We start from the raw sequence: 17,434 nt of genomic DNA, 5'->3' as shown, positions 1-17,434 counted from the left end.
ATGTGCATTCTCAATCATCATGATTAACTCCCTGGCCTTATCTGTAGATACATCCAATCCCTATCCTGATCTCAAACCTCATATGATCCTATCAAGCCTCTACCTTGGACAGATAGAAGTTCTTAGCGACCACCATAGCCTCCTTGGCTTTGGTGGGTTCGCTTCCTACACCAGTAGCAGATTCGTCTTTACCACCGCCCTATGAATTGATCGAAATCATTAGCTCGTACTCAATACATCATAAGAAAGCAGGCCACGGCCACAGAACGATGAATATTTGGTCGAGAAAGGGAAAGTTCTCTCTCACCTTACCACCGACGATCTTACTAACTTCTCCCAACCAGGTCTTACCATCTATGACCTTCTTATCCAACACTTCCTTAGGTAAGTAATTGGTATGAGCGACTTTACCAGTCTCTTGGTCGGTGGAGAATACGTAGATGGCTTTGGAAAGGGATTTACCAGCGGTGACAGCGGCAGATAATGTCTGTATACAAAGAATATTATCAGTTGCAATCCCTCGTCGATTAAAGCAGTAGTAACAACTTACTTTAGCATTGCCACCTGCAACTTCAAATTCACCAACGTATACATTATCATTAGGGTTCTCCTTGAAGAAGGTCTTGATAGTATCTTGGATGACTTTGGAATCAGCAGCAGTCTTGGCTTTGGCAGCGGCGACTAATTCAGATTGCATCTTTTCGAAAGTGGACTTCAACGAAGCTTTCTTGATTAAAGAGATACCACTTTGACCAAGTTCCTAAATCGACGAAATCAGCATCATTCTCTTGGTGTAGTACATCAGACCACACGTACGACTAAATATGGTTTCATAGCAACTTCTTTTTCTTTACCTTGCAATTCCGCAATCCTGTTCAGCCTTCTTTCGAACTCGGCAGCTTTCCTCGATACCTCATGAGCTTCATGTCCTGTCACAGCTACAATACGTCTAATCCCCTTTGCGATCGATGATTCTTCAACAATGACGAAATCCTTGATATCGTCTGTCTTGGCTACATGGGTACCACCGCAGAATTCGATACTCGTTCCCCTCCATTTGGAACTTTCGATATTCTGAGCAATCTCTTCCAAGGGGTAACCGAGAGATACCACTCGCACAGGATCAGGGTAAGCTTCGCCGAATACTGCTCTAAGTCCCGGGATCTTGTAAGCTTCAGCCAGAGGCATTTCCTTGGCGTAGACTGGAGCAGCTTTCTTGATCCATTCGTTACAGATGGCTTCAATTTTGACAAGCTCGGGTGTCGTTATGGATTTACCATGTGAGAAATCGAATCGAAGTTTGGTAGGAGCGACGAGAGATCCCTTTTGGTCGATATGGTCACCGAGTACTTCTCGAAGGCCAAAGTTCAGGATGTGCGTTCCTGTGTGGTTGTTTCGGATAGGCCATCGTCGGAGCTATCGCAGAGGTCAGTCCACATCAATATAGCTGGATTAAGTTTGACTCACCTCATCGTAAGTACAGATGACTTCATCTCCGACTTTGATTTCACCTTCCTCCATCTGACCAATATGCAGCACATAACCATTGTATACTTGAACATCTTCTACTTTGAATTCAGCCTCTCCATCTATGGCAAGCACACCAGTATCGTATTCTTGACCACCGGATTCAGCGTAGAAGTTGGTCTTGTCAAGTAAAACACCGAAAGGAGCGTTGAGTGGAAGTTCAGAGGTGGAAGAGTAGAATTTGGAGGAATGGTAGATGGATTTGACGGTAGCTTTGATGTCGTCCAGTTCTGCGAGAAAGCAATGTGAGTATAAGTACGATGAGAAGACAGACCGTCCGAACTACTCACGGTATTTGAACGAATCATCAGTCTTTGGGACTTGATCATTAGCCTCCAAAGCACCAAGATCATGTACGTCCAGTTTGACAGTCCCAGCTACACCTTTGTCTTTACCTCCCGCCTTGGACGCTTCGAGCGATTCTAATCTGGCCTTCTCGAAAGCTTCTTGATCAATCTTCAGACCTCGTTCTTCAGCCATGATTTGGGTTAGGTCAACAGGGAAACCATAAGTATCGTATAATCTCCAGATGTCTTTTCCACCCAATACATCCCTCTTCTCTTCCAAGGCGGCACTGGCGTATTTGTTGAACAAAGCTTCACCTCGAGTGAGTGTTCGAGCAAAAGAAGCTTCTTCTTCGTTCAAGATTTCAACCAATTCAGGTATCTTCTTGGTCACTTCGGGGAAAATACCGGACTACAACCATTATATAAAATATCAGCAATACGCTCAGAAGATCACCATGAGATCCATTGACATACCAATGAATCAACCACCACCGGTACCAAAGAGGAGAAGAAATTTCCAATCTTGACGTTGAACTTATTACTAGCGTATCTAACACCTCTTCTGAGAATTCTTCTTAACACATAACCTCTACCATCTTTATCAGGGACACCACCATCGGAAATGGCAATTGTCAACGTTCTGATGTGATCGGCAATTACCCTATAGGCGGTATCGATACCATCTACATCTTCTTCACCGAGTTTACCTTGATATGGTCTACCACCAGTCAATTTCTGGATTTCAGCGAAGATAGGTGTGAATACGTCGGTGTCGTAATTCGAAGAAACGTTATGTAAGACAGATACTAATCGTTCGAAACCCATACCGGTGTCGACGTGTTTGGCGGGCAATGAGCGTAATTCTCCTGATTGTTCTCGGTTATATTGGATGAAAACGTTGTTCCAGATTTCAAGAACGTTGGGATCATCGGCATTGACAAGTTCTGGTACCTCTCGGCCACCGATTCGGTCGAAATGAATTTCACTAGAGAGATTATGAGCTCGTGACACACTCTACTGCCTACAGCTTGAACGTGAACTCACCTGCATGGTCCGCAAGGTCCAGTGGCACCCATTTCTGCAAGATGTCAGCTACAAGTCGACAGCACATTGCCGCAAAACTAGCTCACCCCAGAAGTTATCCTTAGCGTTACCAGGCAAGATGTGGCTTTCTGCTACTCCGAGATCCCTCCAGATTTGTCTGCAGGCGTTTGTAACGATCAGCTTGATTTAGATACCTTTCTATCGTATACGGTAGCAACTCACTGAGCTTCAGTATCCGGCTCTAATCCTTGCTTAGCATCTCCTTCAAAGTAAGTTACGTATAATCTATCTTTTGGCAATCCATACACTCGGGTAAGGAGATCCCAGGCCATTGTCAAGGCTCCGATCTGGATCATTAAGATCAGCTTACTGGATAATGACAATTCCATTGTTCAAGCTTACCTTGAAGTAGTTACCGAACGACCAGTTACCCAACATTTCGAAGAATGTGTGATGGTAGGTATCTTTACCAACATCATCAAGATCTACAATGACGATCATATTAGTTCGGCTATACCGTTCGAATCGGGGAACCTGAACTGACCGTTATGTTTACCTCCCGCACGAATACATTTCTGACTGTTCACCGCTCTGATCAACTTCGAGAGATCTGATTTGGGGTCGGCAGTACCTAAGAAAAGAGGTTTGTACTGGTTCATACCCTGTCGCGGATCGTTTTTCTCATCAGCTACCAGCTACCAGCAGGACCAATGACCAATGATGATGTCAGAAATGGGTAGACTCACAGCATTGGCGAAAAGAAGAGTATCATCATCGAAGGGAATCACACCACTTGATGGCCAGAAAGTGTGTTCGAATCCAGGTTGGTTGACAAAGTAATCGATATAAGTTTGTCGGACCTTTGAAGCGGGCCAGTCGGATGGCGAAGGCCAAGGATGAGGAGCGGTCGTGGGCACGGCGGGTTTTTTATCGGCGAATGACATTTTAAGTCGATAAGAGGTAGTAGTAATGGGTCGAGATGTGAATGTGGATTTGAGAGTGATGCTAGAGGTAGAGCGTAAACGAGGTAACAAGTTTACGCCAAAAGGCATTCAAAGAGATGATGATCCAGACGATCTTTTATATACTGTTCAGAAGGTATGACTGCTTATCTGTAGGGTATGATTCGAGTCGACTTGAGACGAAGCGGCGAGGATGATAAGTGATAAGCAGGAAAGGTGTTAGAGGAAGGAGGTTTTTTGGACTCGCAAGGATGTGTCCTGTTCATCTCAACAACCGGTTTCGGAGTCAAGCTGATAATGGCAAAAAGTCACGTGATACATATCATAATAGTGTCACGTGGATCGCCATGGATAGGTGGATGCTGTCAAAACAGGTGGGATTATGGTGCTGATGATGATGTGTACTGCCTAATCTAACTTCTATATTGACCACTTTATAGCGAGGCATAGCACCGTCATGACAGTCAAGGCAGAGTAAGTCAGCTTCACTCGGAAGGGAACACAATATAGCTGATAATAGTCGAATTCATAGGCAAGATTTATACCTTGACCCCTCTATCAGGGTAAGTCGTGATCTAGCATCGTCGACGATCGTCCTTGGATGTATGCTAATCTTTCGAGTATAGGACTGGGTCCTGATACCTATCACCCTAATTATGGTAAGCTGGTCGCCCTTCTAAGGCCACGTATGTTGGCTGATGCTTCATCTCTTCTTTCGTAGGTGCTGGTTGGTGTATTGCGTCACTATGTCACTCTTCTCCTCAATTCACCACCTAAGAAACAGCCTGCCGCAGCTGTTAGAGAACAGTTCGTGCAATCGGATTAATTCTGAGGGCCTGATAGGTAGCTGACTGTGACTCAACAGACGGGCATTAGGTCGAGCAGCTTTGCTTCGAGCTACTGCACCATTATCACCACTTCCTCCCACACAATACCGCTCCTTCTCCACCTCCTTTGCGGCAGCTCTATCTTCAGGCGAATACCTCAAACCGACACCAAAGAAAGAAGGGGATGATGCGACTCCGGCGAACCCATTCGACAATGGTCAGATGGATACTATGATGGAAGGTATGAAGAAACAAGGTGTCATGATGTAAGTCAGCTATCAACTGCTCCTCGGATACAACCAAAAGATGGGCATAGCTGATGAGGTTGAGACTCTAGGGTACCAAACATGGTCATCATGCAATACATCAACGTGTTCTTCTCTGGATTTGTATTGAGTGAGTCGTAACTCTCAAACACGAAATGGCACTGGCGGGACAAATAGCTAATACTGACATTAATGTTATACTAGTGAGATTGCCATTCCCCTTAACTGCCGGGTTCAAGTCCCTCTTATCGAGAGATATTCCTATGCCTGACTTGGATGTCAGATGGGTCTCGTGAGTACCATGCGTCTTATATCTGCTCATGGGATCCAGCTGATGACAAACCGTATATAGGGCATTATCCTGGTACTTCCTCAATCTGTTCGGTTTGAATGGTGTATTCAGACTTATCCTAGGTTCGAATAACTGTGAGTGCATGCAATTAAGCTGTTTCACCCACACAATGCATTGTAATTCACTCTTCATCAAGTTGGATGCTATCATCGGAATGGGAATGTAGTAGGATCGTCTGCTAATCTGTATTTGCCCGCCTTAGCTGCCGTCGACGCACGAGATCCGTCGGCCATGTCATCTCTATCAGGGGCAGGCGCAGGGATGATGGGTGGACCAGGTCAGCCAGACATGTCCAAATTATTCAAGAGCGAGGTCGAAAATCTAGCATTGGCAGAAGGGATGTATAAATGGGTTGGAGAAGGCATAGAGGATAGAATATTGAAGAGTTTCAACAAGTTATAGCCAAAAGGTAAAGCCTCTCCAATGCATATTTCGTTACGAGATATGAGTCATGCGACATGAGGTTAGAAAGGCTTAATATATCTTGTTCTCCTCCAAACTGATAAAAGGATAGTGAGATTCGTTACGTGAGCGGTTGTCTGCCCTTTCATGTGATATCCTTTGATAAATCCCTCGCTCCGTTAGACTGCCTTGCTGATCCTGATTCAAAGTGATAGCGTCCTTAACAGTAGAAGAAAGACATAGCATACTTACTTGATCGCACAGCCAACTCTGTAGCCTTTACTGTATCGAAAATACCTTACGATCCTCTCCAAGTACGATCAAATCATCCTGTAGTAACGATATACTACTATTATCATCATCCGTTACTTTTTTCCCTTTTTTTCGCTGTACAATTCTTTCAATACATTTCATACCATACCAACTGTCACGCTCTCATTACCATTTCGATCCACTATTACCTTACGATATTTCGTCACTTACCCTTACCGCTCTTTCTAGTTCAAGTTTACCACCATGTCTGACCGAGAAGATATCCCCAATACCACTACACCCGATGGTGGACTGGTCACCACCGGTCCTGCTACTGATGCCCAAATCCCACCTGGCACTACCACCGCTCTTACCGAAAATACAAGTACGAATCCTACCAACTCGGCTTTTGCATCTTCTACCGATTCGGAAACACTCATGTCGACTGCTGTCGGGGAAGAAGCTTCAGAAACCACAACCACTTTAACTCCATCGCAGTCACATATCTCATCGAGCTTGATTGAGAGTAATCCAGATCTCTTACAATCCACTTCGACGGGACCTACCGAACCTTCCACTTTGGATGAGCCCACCACCTCGAGTATTTCGTCCTCCATTTCTTCTCTCGCGTCAAATATTGCCAGCTCCCAGACTACCAACACATTCAGAACAACTGAGCATTCCTCAAGCGCTGTGACCACTGACCGATCCAGCACCGCGTTGACAAGTTCTAGTAGCTCAACCACTATCAGTACGAGTGAAAGTCATGGGGTACCAACTTTGTAAGCCTTAAGCTTTCTCCTTTGCGATTCTACTACGCTTTCGGTGGCTGAGTGGTTGAGAATATGATGTATGCAGGACTGCTATGACCACATCTATCCCACCTGTACCTCCACCAGTCTCATTATTCACCTCGTCTTCCACAATACCCTCCGAGCAAACATCCTTCTCTTCAACCCCTTTCACCGAATCAACATACGAATCCTCCGCCCCGGCCACATCAGGGCAACACGATACCCTGGAACCTTCGCAGCTGGCTTTGGCCAACTTGCAGGTCGACTCGACCTCTGGGCAAACAAGTAGTTCGACATCTTCTTCGCAGGTGATTAGCATCGGTAGGTCATATATCTCTCCATATTGCTGCATAAGGCTGATCCAGGTGTGGTATATAGCCTCTACTACACCCATTGGCTCAAATGCGGCGAATTTGGAGCCCACTGCTACGGATAGTCTCCCTGCGGAGGAAGGGAGTGCGACAAGCGATGGTACCTCTGTAACGCCCGGTGCTGATTCTGCTCACTCCAGTTCAAATCCTGATACGAAGGATGGTGGAGGGGGTAAACTCAGTTCTGTGGCTATTGTTGGTAAGTGGCTGCCCATCGTATAAGGAAGACCTCTTAACTGAACTATGCGTGATGGATTTAGGTATAGTGGGCGGAATTCTAGTAGGCTTGATACTACTGTATTTGGCATGGTACCAATGGGTAAATCATGTTCCTCTTCAATCAGCGTTGGGTCATTCCAGGATGCTCTCAAGCTGAACGACTAAATTAATATATGTAGCGAAAGAAGAAAGCTCGAGAAGCATTACTTGACGTTTCTGACGATCCGATGGACGAGAAATTTTCACCTACCATGCATCCAAGTCGAATTACCCGATCGTCCTTCGGTGCGGCAGATCCTATCACTCCTTATATCTATCGTCAGAAAGGTAACAGACCAGGTGAAGTGACAGATGATGATGATGACGACTGGTATGATCCCAATGCGATTGATCAATTTGTCTCATACGAGTACGACAATAACGCCGGAAGTAGACAAACTCAATATATGGTTACTTCTTCTGGCCCTCACGCTTGCAACAACCAGAATCCATTCGAAGACAATCTATTCTATCCAAGCAAAACGGCTCTACCTACCAGTGATGGAACTACGAATTACACTTATGATACAGAAGCTGAGATGGAGATGACTGCTTCCTTAGCTGAAGACATGTCTCCCGAGTTGTTACGTCGAGAAGCTTCTCAACGATCCCATGACGATGCAAGAATCGAAAACCCTTTCGTACCTCCCATAACAAACGGTAAACTAGGGAGAAACGAGACTGTTCGAACAGTTAGGACTATTCCTGCTGTACCATCGGACGTAGACGGTATGAGCATTTACGAATCATATACGACCATACGTCAAAGTACTAGACCTCATTCAGGAGTTTCAGAATATACTGAACCTTCAACTTCAAATTTATTACCTTGGATCAATAAAAGCAATAATCCTGCACATGCACGAGACGCACAACCTGTACCGCCAGTACCCACGAAGATGAATATTGATATGATACCAAACATGACTAATTTAGAACAAGAGATTCGACAACCACCTAGAGCTATGATGAATCAGATCCCAAGTAAGGAGGTTCCCAAGGGATATGGAGGTGAATTGGCGGAGATACCCATACCGAGTTTCAGATAAATAAAGGGGCATCTACAAAGGCTAGTATACAGTACATATCTAACATCACTGCCAGAGACCTCGACAGTAGTGTATGCGTCTCTGACCATACCTGTACTTTTCACCTATTGAAGAGATTTGATATCACCCAACTTAAACTATAATGATGATACTTGTAACACTTGTAGCATAGTGCTTGATGAACGTTGTTCCGTCAAATGCCACAGACCACTTGTGACCCTGTGATAGTGTGATACATCATAATGTCACACGGACCTCGTTTTCACAAACACACGTCAGAGGCGTATTTAGTCTCAAACAGTTCTTTGAAGACTTTCATCTGTATGCATATTTAGCTTGAAACATATCTTAGTTCACGTATTATTCGACGCACAGGTCGGATCGATCGTTGTTGATATACATCCTTTTTGTTCGTTTTAGATTAGATTTTGTGGCACCTGCGTTGAACTAACGATTAACCCTTTGCTCGAGTACTTGAAAGTATCCTTGCTTGATCACAAGACATGCAGCTTCAGTACGATACAGAACACTCAAGGCCTTGTACCGAGCAAAATAGGAATGGTAACAAGCTAATTTAGCATTACGCTCTACCACACCTTTGGTCCATCATTTGGATCTAAATGAATCGCAATGATCACTCCAAATGCGACTATCTTCCTTCTTCTCTCACAAGGCATAAACAAACAGAAATCATCTTCAGCCATTCACAGCATCTCAAGATGAGGGAGAAAAGGTATATAAAGACAACTGCTCTCATCTTTTTCCCATCTTTCTCTTCCATCACAAATCACACACAACGCACAAAAACAAATAACCAACTTACTTCACATTCATTTTACACCAAATCCCCTCACTCACAACTCCGTCTCAATACCCCTTCATATAAATTTTATATAAACACACAATGCGATTGGCTCCTCTCCTTTGCGCTCTCCCTCTCATCGGTTCAGTTTTCGCTGCTCCTACTCCCATCAAGGAAAATACCATTGCTACCAGAGATGTAGATGTTTTGGCTGTTGTCACTCAACTCGAAGCTGACGTCGTGAGTTTATCTCGATCTTCCGATGCTTTACATCCGCGCTCTGCGGCTGAGATATGGTACTGATAACAAAGTTGTTATGATGTAGCTCGCCGCCGGATCCCTCTCTGACCTCTCAGTCGAAGCTGATGTGACCGCCTGCCTCCAAATCGTCGTTGGCGCTTTCAACAAATGCGGTGATGCCTTGGGTATCGCTATAGGTCTTGACGTCGAAGCTGATGTTGAAATTGCTGCCATTGCCAAGTAAGTAGATCTCTTGTGTGGCGGAGTTTTATCACAAGTGCGAATTGCTGATGATGCCGTTGGTGGTGATTAGGAGACAGGAGGTTACTCAAGAAGTCGCTGAAGTTCTCGCTCGTGTCGTTGTTCAAGTTAACACCCTCGTCGGTTCTATTTCTTCTGATGTTGCCTCTATCTCCGTTGTTGTGAGTGCCACCTTTCTTCGAAGCTGTGCATACACTCAGAAGAATACAATTTTGACACATAAATTGTATGAAAAACCATAGGCCGCTCTCCTTGCCCAAATCGACTCTGCCTTGTGCCTCATCCTCAAAGGTGTTGAATCTATCCTTGCCGGTGTCCTCACACTCGTTGCTGGTATCCTTGTAGACCTCAAATGTATCCTCTCCCCGCTCCTCGGTGGTGGTTAGTTTCAACTTCCATGTTCTGTTTTTGCTCCTATCAAGTTCATAAGCTGATCATGTGATGCACTTCCCCATAGTCCTCGGTCTCCTCGATGCTCTCGTAGGTGGTCTCCTCTCAGGTCTTTTGGGTACCGTTGGCGGTCTCGTCGGTGGTCTTTTAGGTGGTCAATAAGCGCCGCAACACTCCATGATGATTCACAGTACACAACATGAAATCATGTCATCGTACAGTAAATTATTTGGACATTCCTATAAAATGACCCATCCCATAACATATCCTGTAGCAATCCTCATTTACCTCCCTTTTGATGAATTCTTTAATACCTGTACTCAGATCGGTTAATGTTTGATGCAAGTGTAGCAAGTCGCTCTGTTTCCCTTATTGCGGATTAAGCATATCAGTCATCCTACGGTACACTTCCTTCTCGAGGTTGGAAAAACAGTGCCATCGGGGAAAGAGGAATTGAACGGTGTTGAAAACGGAACAAGTCGCTCTGAGCAGACCTCCGCGTGTGATCTCGCTTAAGCCTCTACCCTACTGTATAGCTCCACCACTTCTCCATCTATCCACAGTATCTAGGATAGGACCTGCATCCCTTAGGATATGCTTTGATATCTCGGCTAAATCACAGTAGGGATGGTAGGAAACATACATGCTATGCCTTTCTAGCGCTTGATGACTTGACTACTTCCAGTGGGAGACACAGGCTAAACTCTTTTCAGCCCTCGGAAAGCCTCGACCGAGCGAGAATCATTTTACCATACTGTACATCTACATCAAGAAGGACAATCTTCTCGGAGGAATCATTGATCCACCTCCGAATATCTACATATTGATAGACTGACGAACTTGCTCCCTCATCAAGATTTGGATGTACTGTATGATTCACTCCATCGGATCAGTCGGTAAAAGAGGGTACCGCCATGGTCAGCATTCTCAAGTACTATCACATCGGATCAAATGAGGTCAGATATCTCACCTAACCGATCAACTGCTCAAGTCACCAATGAAGAGATGCAAATCTACAATGTCACCTGCAGAATATGTCGTTCTCTCCTGTTTTCGGCTAAGTTGATCGATCATGATATTCCCAAGCCACGTTACATCAGGATCGTTTGGTGGGAATCTCAATTGATCTAATCAGTAACATACTGTAAACGAATGAGACGTCATGATCATCAATCAACTGTGTTCTACTACCACGGATCAAATCAAGATGTATCACCGAGATTATAAGTTACTGTAATTTATCATCGTCATTCGGTTGACCGAGCGTTTGAGTTGTTCGGTTCCCCTCTTCGAAATGATAATCTCGGAATAATTTGTATAGCGCTAATGTGTTGTGTTGTGTTGAAATTCTGCACTAAGCTGACGCCTTGAATCTCGACAGGATCAAGGTTTTAAGTTTTCCCTTCTTATCCACCATCATTTCCACACAACTGAAAGATAGTCTTACCATTCCTTTGGATCGTTTATTCAATGTGGCATAGGGCGTGTACTGTACGTTCAGTAGACATCCTGGATTCGTTCATCAGGAGTATTGCGATCAATCATATGACCTTCCTATGCAGTCTAATGAGTAGAGAAAGTATTGTGAATCGCAAATCCTTCCGAAGCCGATGTTCTAGATTCCAATCTATGATGGTTGCAATTCCCGCAAACCTCAACCACTACACATCCTTCCAATCTCGGACCTGAATCTATGGTATACTGTATTGCCAAACATCCAAATCTCGATCTACATGGATGACGATTTCTCTCTTTAATCAACCAAAAGGCTCGTTTTGATCTAGCTTATAGCTTCTAGCTTATTCGCTTCAGCGGAGATGGTCTCTCCGATCATGACAATGAGAACGAGGATCAAAATGGATGATGGTGAACATATTATGCTCCTCGACAATGAGCAAGGTGAGAATGCCACGATATCTTCCGTCTTGACAACTCTTGTAAAGAATGTGGGAAAAAAGGTATAAATACCCCTCTATATTTCTTTCTCTTCGAATGTTCTTCTCTTCTCTTCAACAACAACAACAATCTTCTTTAACTATTTCACTCTCAACAATCAAATAACCAAACTATCAAGTACCAATCAAGCAAGATGCGATTCAGCTCTCTTCTCTTCGCTCTTCCCCTCCTCGGATCAGTCTTCGCTGCTCCCGCTCCTGCTACCTTCGCCGAAACCGGTCTCACCCTTGAGAAAGAGATGAAATTCTTTTCCCATCCTTTTGATGGGTATACTTTGGTGTATTTTAGTAAATTACGAGTTCTTGTCTACCCATGCCTAAATCTCTGGAGTCGATTGCATCATTCGTACGACGGAACAATGCTAACCTTATTCAATCAATTCGACATCCAGAGCGCTGAATCACGCTCAAGTACTCTTATCACTCATTCATTCATTCCCCACTACCAACCCAACTCCAACTCCAATCCCGTCTCAACCCAACAATACCGGTACAGACGAACCCAAAGCCGAAGCAGACTTGGACTTGGCCAATCTGATATCCAACATTCGAGCGAGATACAAACTCCTCTGTTCGAGTCTGAACGTGAAACCTAGGTTACAAGTTGCTCAGATTGTCGAAGTGGATCCTCGCTCAGGTGCTGGAGCGAGTGGAGTAGAAGCTGGATCAGACGGACCCGCAAAAGGTGTTGATACGACTCAATTGAGATTCTAGAGCGACTTGTCAAGAGATACACGGTCAAGATCACATTCGCCTCGAGATCCATTTCATATCGAATCAGTAGGTGCAGGCGGAGTCTGCCCCCCCCCCTCCGCCCCCGCCCATCTATCTACCTACACGTTACCTATTCCCGTCGGTAAGGTGTTGGGATTTACAACCACAGCTCATGGGCGCTCAAAGTCATTGCAAACAACAATTCTCCTTATAGATTTCCCACGCTCTGCTCGTCACTGTGCTCACACTCACTCTTCATCACACCGACATGGCGATCAGCACAAAGGGAGACGCACATCCAGCATTGGTCTCCATCTAAGATGAGACCGATTGCCAGGGTCATCTCACTTGAACACGAGCAATCACTCGCATTAGTAATTTAGGGAAAGCTACAAGCACACGGCAAGTAGGAACCGGAAGAGCGACAGAGGGGCAACTCAAGTAGTATACGAGGCGAAGAGGAGAGGGTGGCGGAAACAAGGGCAATACGAGTCGTTTATGAATTGTCACACTTCGTTGATAGTTCTAAATGAAAAATACATACAAAAACATACATAGACGCAGACCCAAACCCATGTAAGATGAAATACGTTATAATATCTAATTTCACTACTCCAATATATATATCGTACAAAATTCAGATATCCACTCAAAATCACTTGGGTATGCTATACATTCTTCATCATCTCTTTCTCCATTCCATAGATCACCTTCATCGATATTTTCCTATCTTATCCCCTCCTCCCTTCCCAACTGCTTATCCCCTATCCGACACTACTGCTCAAAATGGGAGAGGAAATGTAACCTATCTAGCGACTTCGGCCGTAGGAGTATTGGTTTGACCCTGTGGTTGGTTACAGAAAGATATCAGCTTTGTCGAAAACGCACATTTCAGAATTTCTCCAACATACCAGTTCCTCGATCGGAGCAGAGTCTACGAAATCAGGCAAAGCTGTCGAATCCTGTAAGTAAGACGGCGTCTCGTTCTCTCCTATAGGCTCATCGTCTAACCCCAATGCGTCGAGCTCTGTTACAGCAAATCCAGTTCAGCTAAGCTACTAAGGATATAATGAATGAGAGAATGAACTTGCCAGCTTGTAAATCCGCTTCATCAACTTCATCCGGTACACCATAACTTCTACCTAAAGATTCCTGAATATCGTTGGCTTGTTCGATCAGATCTTCCATATCGTAGTGAATGCTCTATAATAACCCAGTGCGAAAACCTTGTCAGCTTGAGTTCTATCATCTTTACGATATATGAATATCATTGGTAGCTGAGCTGATCTGAGAACAAACGGAACTCACCTCAATCTTATCTATATCAATACCTTTATATTGCTTCTTCATTTCTTTGTTAGCTACTTTCATAGCATCTACCGTAGCCATCTATACGATAATCACACATCATGAAAAATCAGTCAACTTCTAACGATTGGGTATATGATCGCCATCGGAATGAGTTGAACCGAGCTTCGAGGTGATACCCAGGTACTCACGGTATTCTTCAAATTTTCCGTAGTCATAGCTGCCTGTTCCATATTATATGACTGTTGTTGTAATTGAAGCAGCTGATTCTCGTACATTCTCTTTTGCTTCAACACTCTCAATGCACGTTGTTGTACCGCTGCCTATATATCCTCCCAAGCAAAAGTTAGACTTTTACTTTGTGATTTTCGTAATATTATGTGATATGTTGATAGGTGGGTAGACTTGACTCACCTTTCCGGGACCTTCTCTCATCTTGGCCATTTGACCTTTGAACACACCCAACTCGGCATCTAATTTCTTTATCTTGACTTCTACCGAGCCCATACGAGTGTCGGTCTATATGACATGAGTAAGCTGTATATTCATGATACATGGGAGAGGTAGAGTAGCTGCTGTTGGCAGAAAATCATACTGGCTTACAGATTGTATGGCATCGTTCAAGGATGGTTTGGGTTTCGCTTTGTTACTTCCGAATATCTAAACTGGAACATCAGCTGAATCATTCGAGAGATACTGGGCAGAGCAGATAGAGGATCTTACTCTGTTCATGTTGATTTTATCCGATCAAAGAGACAGCGCCAGTCGAAATAGAGGAGGAAGAAGATGAAAGTGAAGAGGCGAAATATGCTTTATAAATTGAGGTGATCCAACTGCTGAGGTTTATGGTGCACTCGCTTATACGTGTACTTCTAATCTATAATTTCCTTGATAGGTAGCTTCTCCCGCTCAATCTCTTTGAGATTTATCGCAATGAGAAGTACGAAAATAGGACAAGACCCGATAAATAGGATTGGATCTGTATTGAATATATATTGATGTGACCGGGATGAATGGTGTATCTCCGACTCGGGCGGTTTGGAGCAAGCGTTGATGATTGAGTTTGATACTTTTGAGGGGTGATGGTTGGTGTGACCAAAGGTCAAAGATCAAAGATACAATGTACTAGCCGAATTCCAAGGTGGGGGAAGGTGAAGAAGTGGGAGGAAGTGTGTACCAAACATGCTAAGACGGTGAGGAAGGGAGGGAGAGGTGGATGATGGTGAGTGTGAAGTGATCGGTGGCAACGTGGCCTATTCGGTGTCAACACACGTGGGTTGAATGCGGGGTTGTTTGTGGGGGGTATCGTCAGGAAGTTTGACTGGAGGAAGAGATGATGATGATGGGTGAGTGAGTGTATCAGTCGACATTGGCACACTGACATGTCATCATCATTTGCTTCTGGATAACTGTGTATTTCGTTATGAATGCACAGGTGGTAAGCTCATCTACATGGGATCGAGACCGTCAACAAGACTCGCAAACTTGGCGAGAGGAGTTGATGATGACCCAATCATTACCTTCCTTCCTCATCCTCGTAGCTACTTTACTCGACTCCCTTCCTCCTTCTCTTCCTGGTGAGTGTTTCTCATTTTCTTCAGCTAAGATTGGGTGGATTGACAGCCCAATCTTAGCTGACCTCATGATGCATAGTCTCAGATACACTCTTACTCCAGCTCCACGCGATATTTGGTCCGATGCTGTTATCGGCTTTACAGCTGGTCGACAAACGAGAAGGTGGGTTGAATTAAATCTACATCTTTAGCTGGCGAAGGATCCGAGGCCAACTCAGTATCAGCTGATACCCTTAGTGATCTCATAAACAGTCGTGAGGGTCTCTCTACCTTCTGATCGATATGTTTACCAGGTTAGTTCGTTTCCTTTTTCTTCTCATCATCCTCCTATCTTGCTCAAGTCCTTCGCCTGCCTTTTTACGGACCGATATACAGAATTCAGTGCGGGACTATATGCTGAAACGTGTTGTATTTTTGTCATTTGCTCAGGTCGCCTCTTCGTCCGGTAAAAACTATACAATCCACCTCAACCCTCCTCCCCCAACAACCAATCTCATACCTGACATTCCATCTCCTCAACCAACGGCAACACCGCTCAAAGAAGAACCGGACCTTCTTCCTGCTGCATCAATGGGAGAGAGCATTCCTCGTACGCCATCACCTCCAGGATCACAGATACATACTTTCAATCCGCTTCTATCGTCACCAGCTCAGCAGCCTCTTACACCTTCACCTGCTTCCCCTTATGTAGAGGAGGAAGATCTGGAATCAACCTCAAAGCATATGACTAGCCAGAAAGATATGCTCCGCAAAGAACGGATCACAAGATTAGCAAATGATCTGAAGAGCATGTATTGTCCATGTGCAGGCTGGAGTTATGGTTGTTTAGCTGGCGAAAAGACGGTTTTAGTGAGTTGTCCAACTTTCAAATTCCAGTAATTGTATTCCATGACTTGTCCTCCTGCTTCCATCCTTCGTTCTCCTGTGCTATTTCAACCTAAAATGCCCAATTTCTATCCTTTCCTCTTCCTCTTAGATCGTGGCTTACCTCGATGCTTGGCTATACAGTGCAAACACCTGTTAGCGATCATCATAGCTAGCAAGACCGGTAGAGAGGTCAGAGCTGATGTTGATTTGAGGGGAGCAGCTGGTCTGTTGGGTCTGTCGTGAAATGGTCATGATGGAGGGTTAGTAACCTCCTCACACCATGTTGTATCCGCGTATATATAATTTCCTGTTTGTACAATATCTGACGGTTGTATCAGTGCAGCGTACTTCACCATCAACGGGCTGCTGTGACTCTCTGAGCATCTATATCCTACTTACTGTCAATGTATGCATGGTCATGGTCTGGTTCTGGTCCGTTCGAACACTCTGGCAATCCCTCGGTTTTTCAGATGGCATGGCCCTGAGGTGATGTTTGATTTCCATTGATCCATATCACGTGACTTTTGTAAATTACCCTTTCCAGTAAAAAAGGGGGTGAGCTGGGATAATCAAAGTGACCACGCTTGCTTTGGCTTTGCCTGTGTTGGTGGATTATGTGTGTTTGCTGCTCATTCGCCTCTCCTCCTCACCATACCTCATACCTTTGGCATCACCAGTCGTCCTTTCATCACCACCTCCCACCATACTCATACCCTTCCGTCACCTTTCACACATCCAGTCCTTGCATAATTGCAGTCGCATCGCTTCGACTCGCTCGTCTTCGGATATCAACCCCAATCTTTGAACAGGAAAATAGGGTTGGTCTCTTGTTTGGATCTGACACCAATTCGTGTTTCGACATTTTGGCCATATCCAAGCGTATTTCTTCAGACACCTCCAGATAAGGTCTACCAGCTTCATCATCTCATTGA

The 17,434-nt window shown here is 44.6% G+C and overlaps 7 protein-coding genes across 7 annotated transcripts; 5 read left to right on the top strand and 2 right to left on the bottom strand.

The window, feature by feature from the left end:
* Nucleotides 1-91: 91 nt before the first annotated feature.
* On the bottom strand, nucleotides 92-3,802 carry L199_002108 (alanine-tRNA ligase; the record flags this gene model as incomplete). The annotated part of the gene is made up of 13 exons (XM_064887857.1): nucleotides 92-199; nucleotides 308-487; nucleotides 551-760; nucleotides 817-1,416; nucleotides 1,468-1,757; nucleotides 1,818-2,223; nucleotides 2,289-2,799; nucleotides 2,859-2,892; nucleotides 2,945-3,015; nucleotides 3,081-3,205; nucleotides 3,261-3,343; nucleotides 3,403-3,520; nucleotides 3,605-3,802. The coding sequence occupies 13 exons, from the start codon at nucleotides 3,800-3,802 to the stop codon at nucleotides 92-94; spliced, it is 2,934 nt and encodes a 977-aa protein (XP_064743929.1).
* Nucleotides 3,803-4,277: 475 nt separating this feature from the next.
* On the top strand, nucleotides 4,278-5,667 carry L199_002107 (uncharacterized protein; the record flags this gene model as incomplete). Its single annotated transcript, XM_064887856.1, has 9 exons — nucleotides 4,278-4,294; nucleotides 4,353-4,383; nucleotides 4,447-4,479; nucleotides 4,542-4,627; nucleotides 4,686-4,913; nucleotides 4,985-5,043; nucleotides 5,118-5,205; nucleotides 5,266-5,339; nucleotides 5,468-5,667. 9 exons carry the CDS (start codon nucleotides 4,278-4,280, stop codon nucleotides 5,665-5,667), a joined length of 816 nt encoding a protein of 271 aa, XP_064743928.1.
* A 516-nt stretch (nucleotides 5,668-6,183) lies between these two features.
* On the top strand, nucleotides 6,184-8,391 carry L199_002106 (uncharacterized protein; the record flags this gene model as incomplete). Its single annotated transcript, XM_064887855.1, has 5 exons — nucleotides 6,184-6,701; nucleotides 6,778-7,034; nucleotides 7,092-7,283; nucleotides 7,345-7,403; nucleotides 7,483-8,391. 5 exons carry the CDS (start codon nucleotides 6,184-6,186, stop codon nucleotides 8,389-8,391), a joined length of 1,935 nt encoding a protein of 644 aa, XP_064743927.1.
* A 904-nt stretch (nucleotides 8,392-9,295) lies between these two features.
* Nucleotides 9,296-10,246, top strand: L199_002105 (uncharacterized protein; the record flags this gene model as incomplete). The annotated part of the gene is made up of 5 exons (XM_064887854.1): nucleotides 9,296-9,433; nucleotides 9,519-9,673; nucleotides 9,747-9,855; nucleotides 9,937-10,075; nucleotides 10,152-10,246. 5 exons carry the CDS (start codon nucleotides 9,296-9,298, stop codon nucleotides 10,244-10,246), a joined length of 636 nt encoding a protein of 211 aa, XP_064743926.1.
* Nucleotides 10,247-12,173: 1,927 nt separating this feature from the next.
* On the top strand, nucleotides 12,174-12,753 carry L199_002104 (uncharacterized protein; the record flags this gene model as incomplete). The annotated part of the gene is made up of 2 exons (XM_064887853.1): nucleotides 12,174-12,319; nucleotides 12,432-12,753. The coding sequence occupies 2 exons, from the start codon at nucleotides 12,174-12,176 to the stop codon at nucleotides 12,751-12,753; spliced, it is 468 nt and encodes a 155-aa protein (XP_064743925.1).
* An 805-nt stretch (nucleotides 12,754-13,558) lies between these two features.
* On the bottom strand, nucleotides 13,559-14,793 carry L199_002103 (uncharacterized protein; the record flags this gene model as incomplete). The annotated part of the gene is made up of 8 exons (XM_064887852.1): nucleotides 13,559-13,597; nucleotides 13,665-13,780; nucleotides 13,845-13,956; nucleotides 14,062-14,142; nucleotides 14,253-14,384; nucleotides 14,476-14,580; nucleotides 14,665-14,721; nucleotides 14,785-14,793. The coding sequence occupies 8 exons, from the start codon at nucleotides 14,791-14,793 to the stop codon at nucleotides 13,559-13,561; spliced, it is 651 nt and encodes a 216-aa protein (XP_064743924.1).
* A 772-nt stretch (nucleotides 14,794-15,565) lies between these two features.
* Nucleotides 15,566-16,745, top strand: L199_002102 (uncharacterized protein; the record flags this gene model as incomplete). The annotated part of the gene is made up of 5 exons (XM_064887851.1): nucleotides 15,566-15,638; nucleotides 15,715-15,798; nucleotides 15,888-15,928; nucleotides 16,065-16,484; nucleotides 16,644-16,745. 5 exons carry the CDS (start codon nucleotides 15,566-15,568, stop codon nucleotides 16,743-16,745), a joined length of 720 nt encoding a protein of 239 aa, XP_064743923.1.
* Between the last annotated feature and the right edge of the window lie 689 nt (nucleotides 16,746-17,434).

Source organism: Kwoniella botswanensis, chromosome 1 (genome assembly GCF_036426115.1).
Source record: "Kwoniella botswanensis chromosome 1, complete sequence".
Classification (NCBI taxonomy): Eukaryota; Fungi; Basidiomycota; class Tremellomycetes; order Tremellales; family Cryptococcaceae; genus Kwoniella; species Kwoniella botswanensis.
This window is presented reverse-complemented; position numbering and strand designations above follow the sequence as displayed.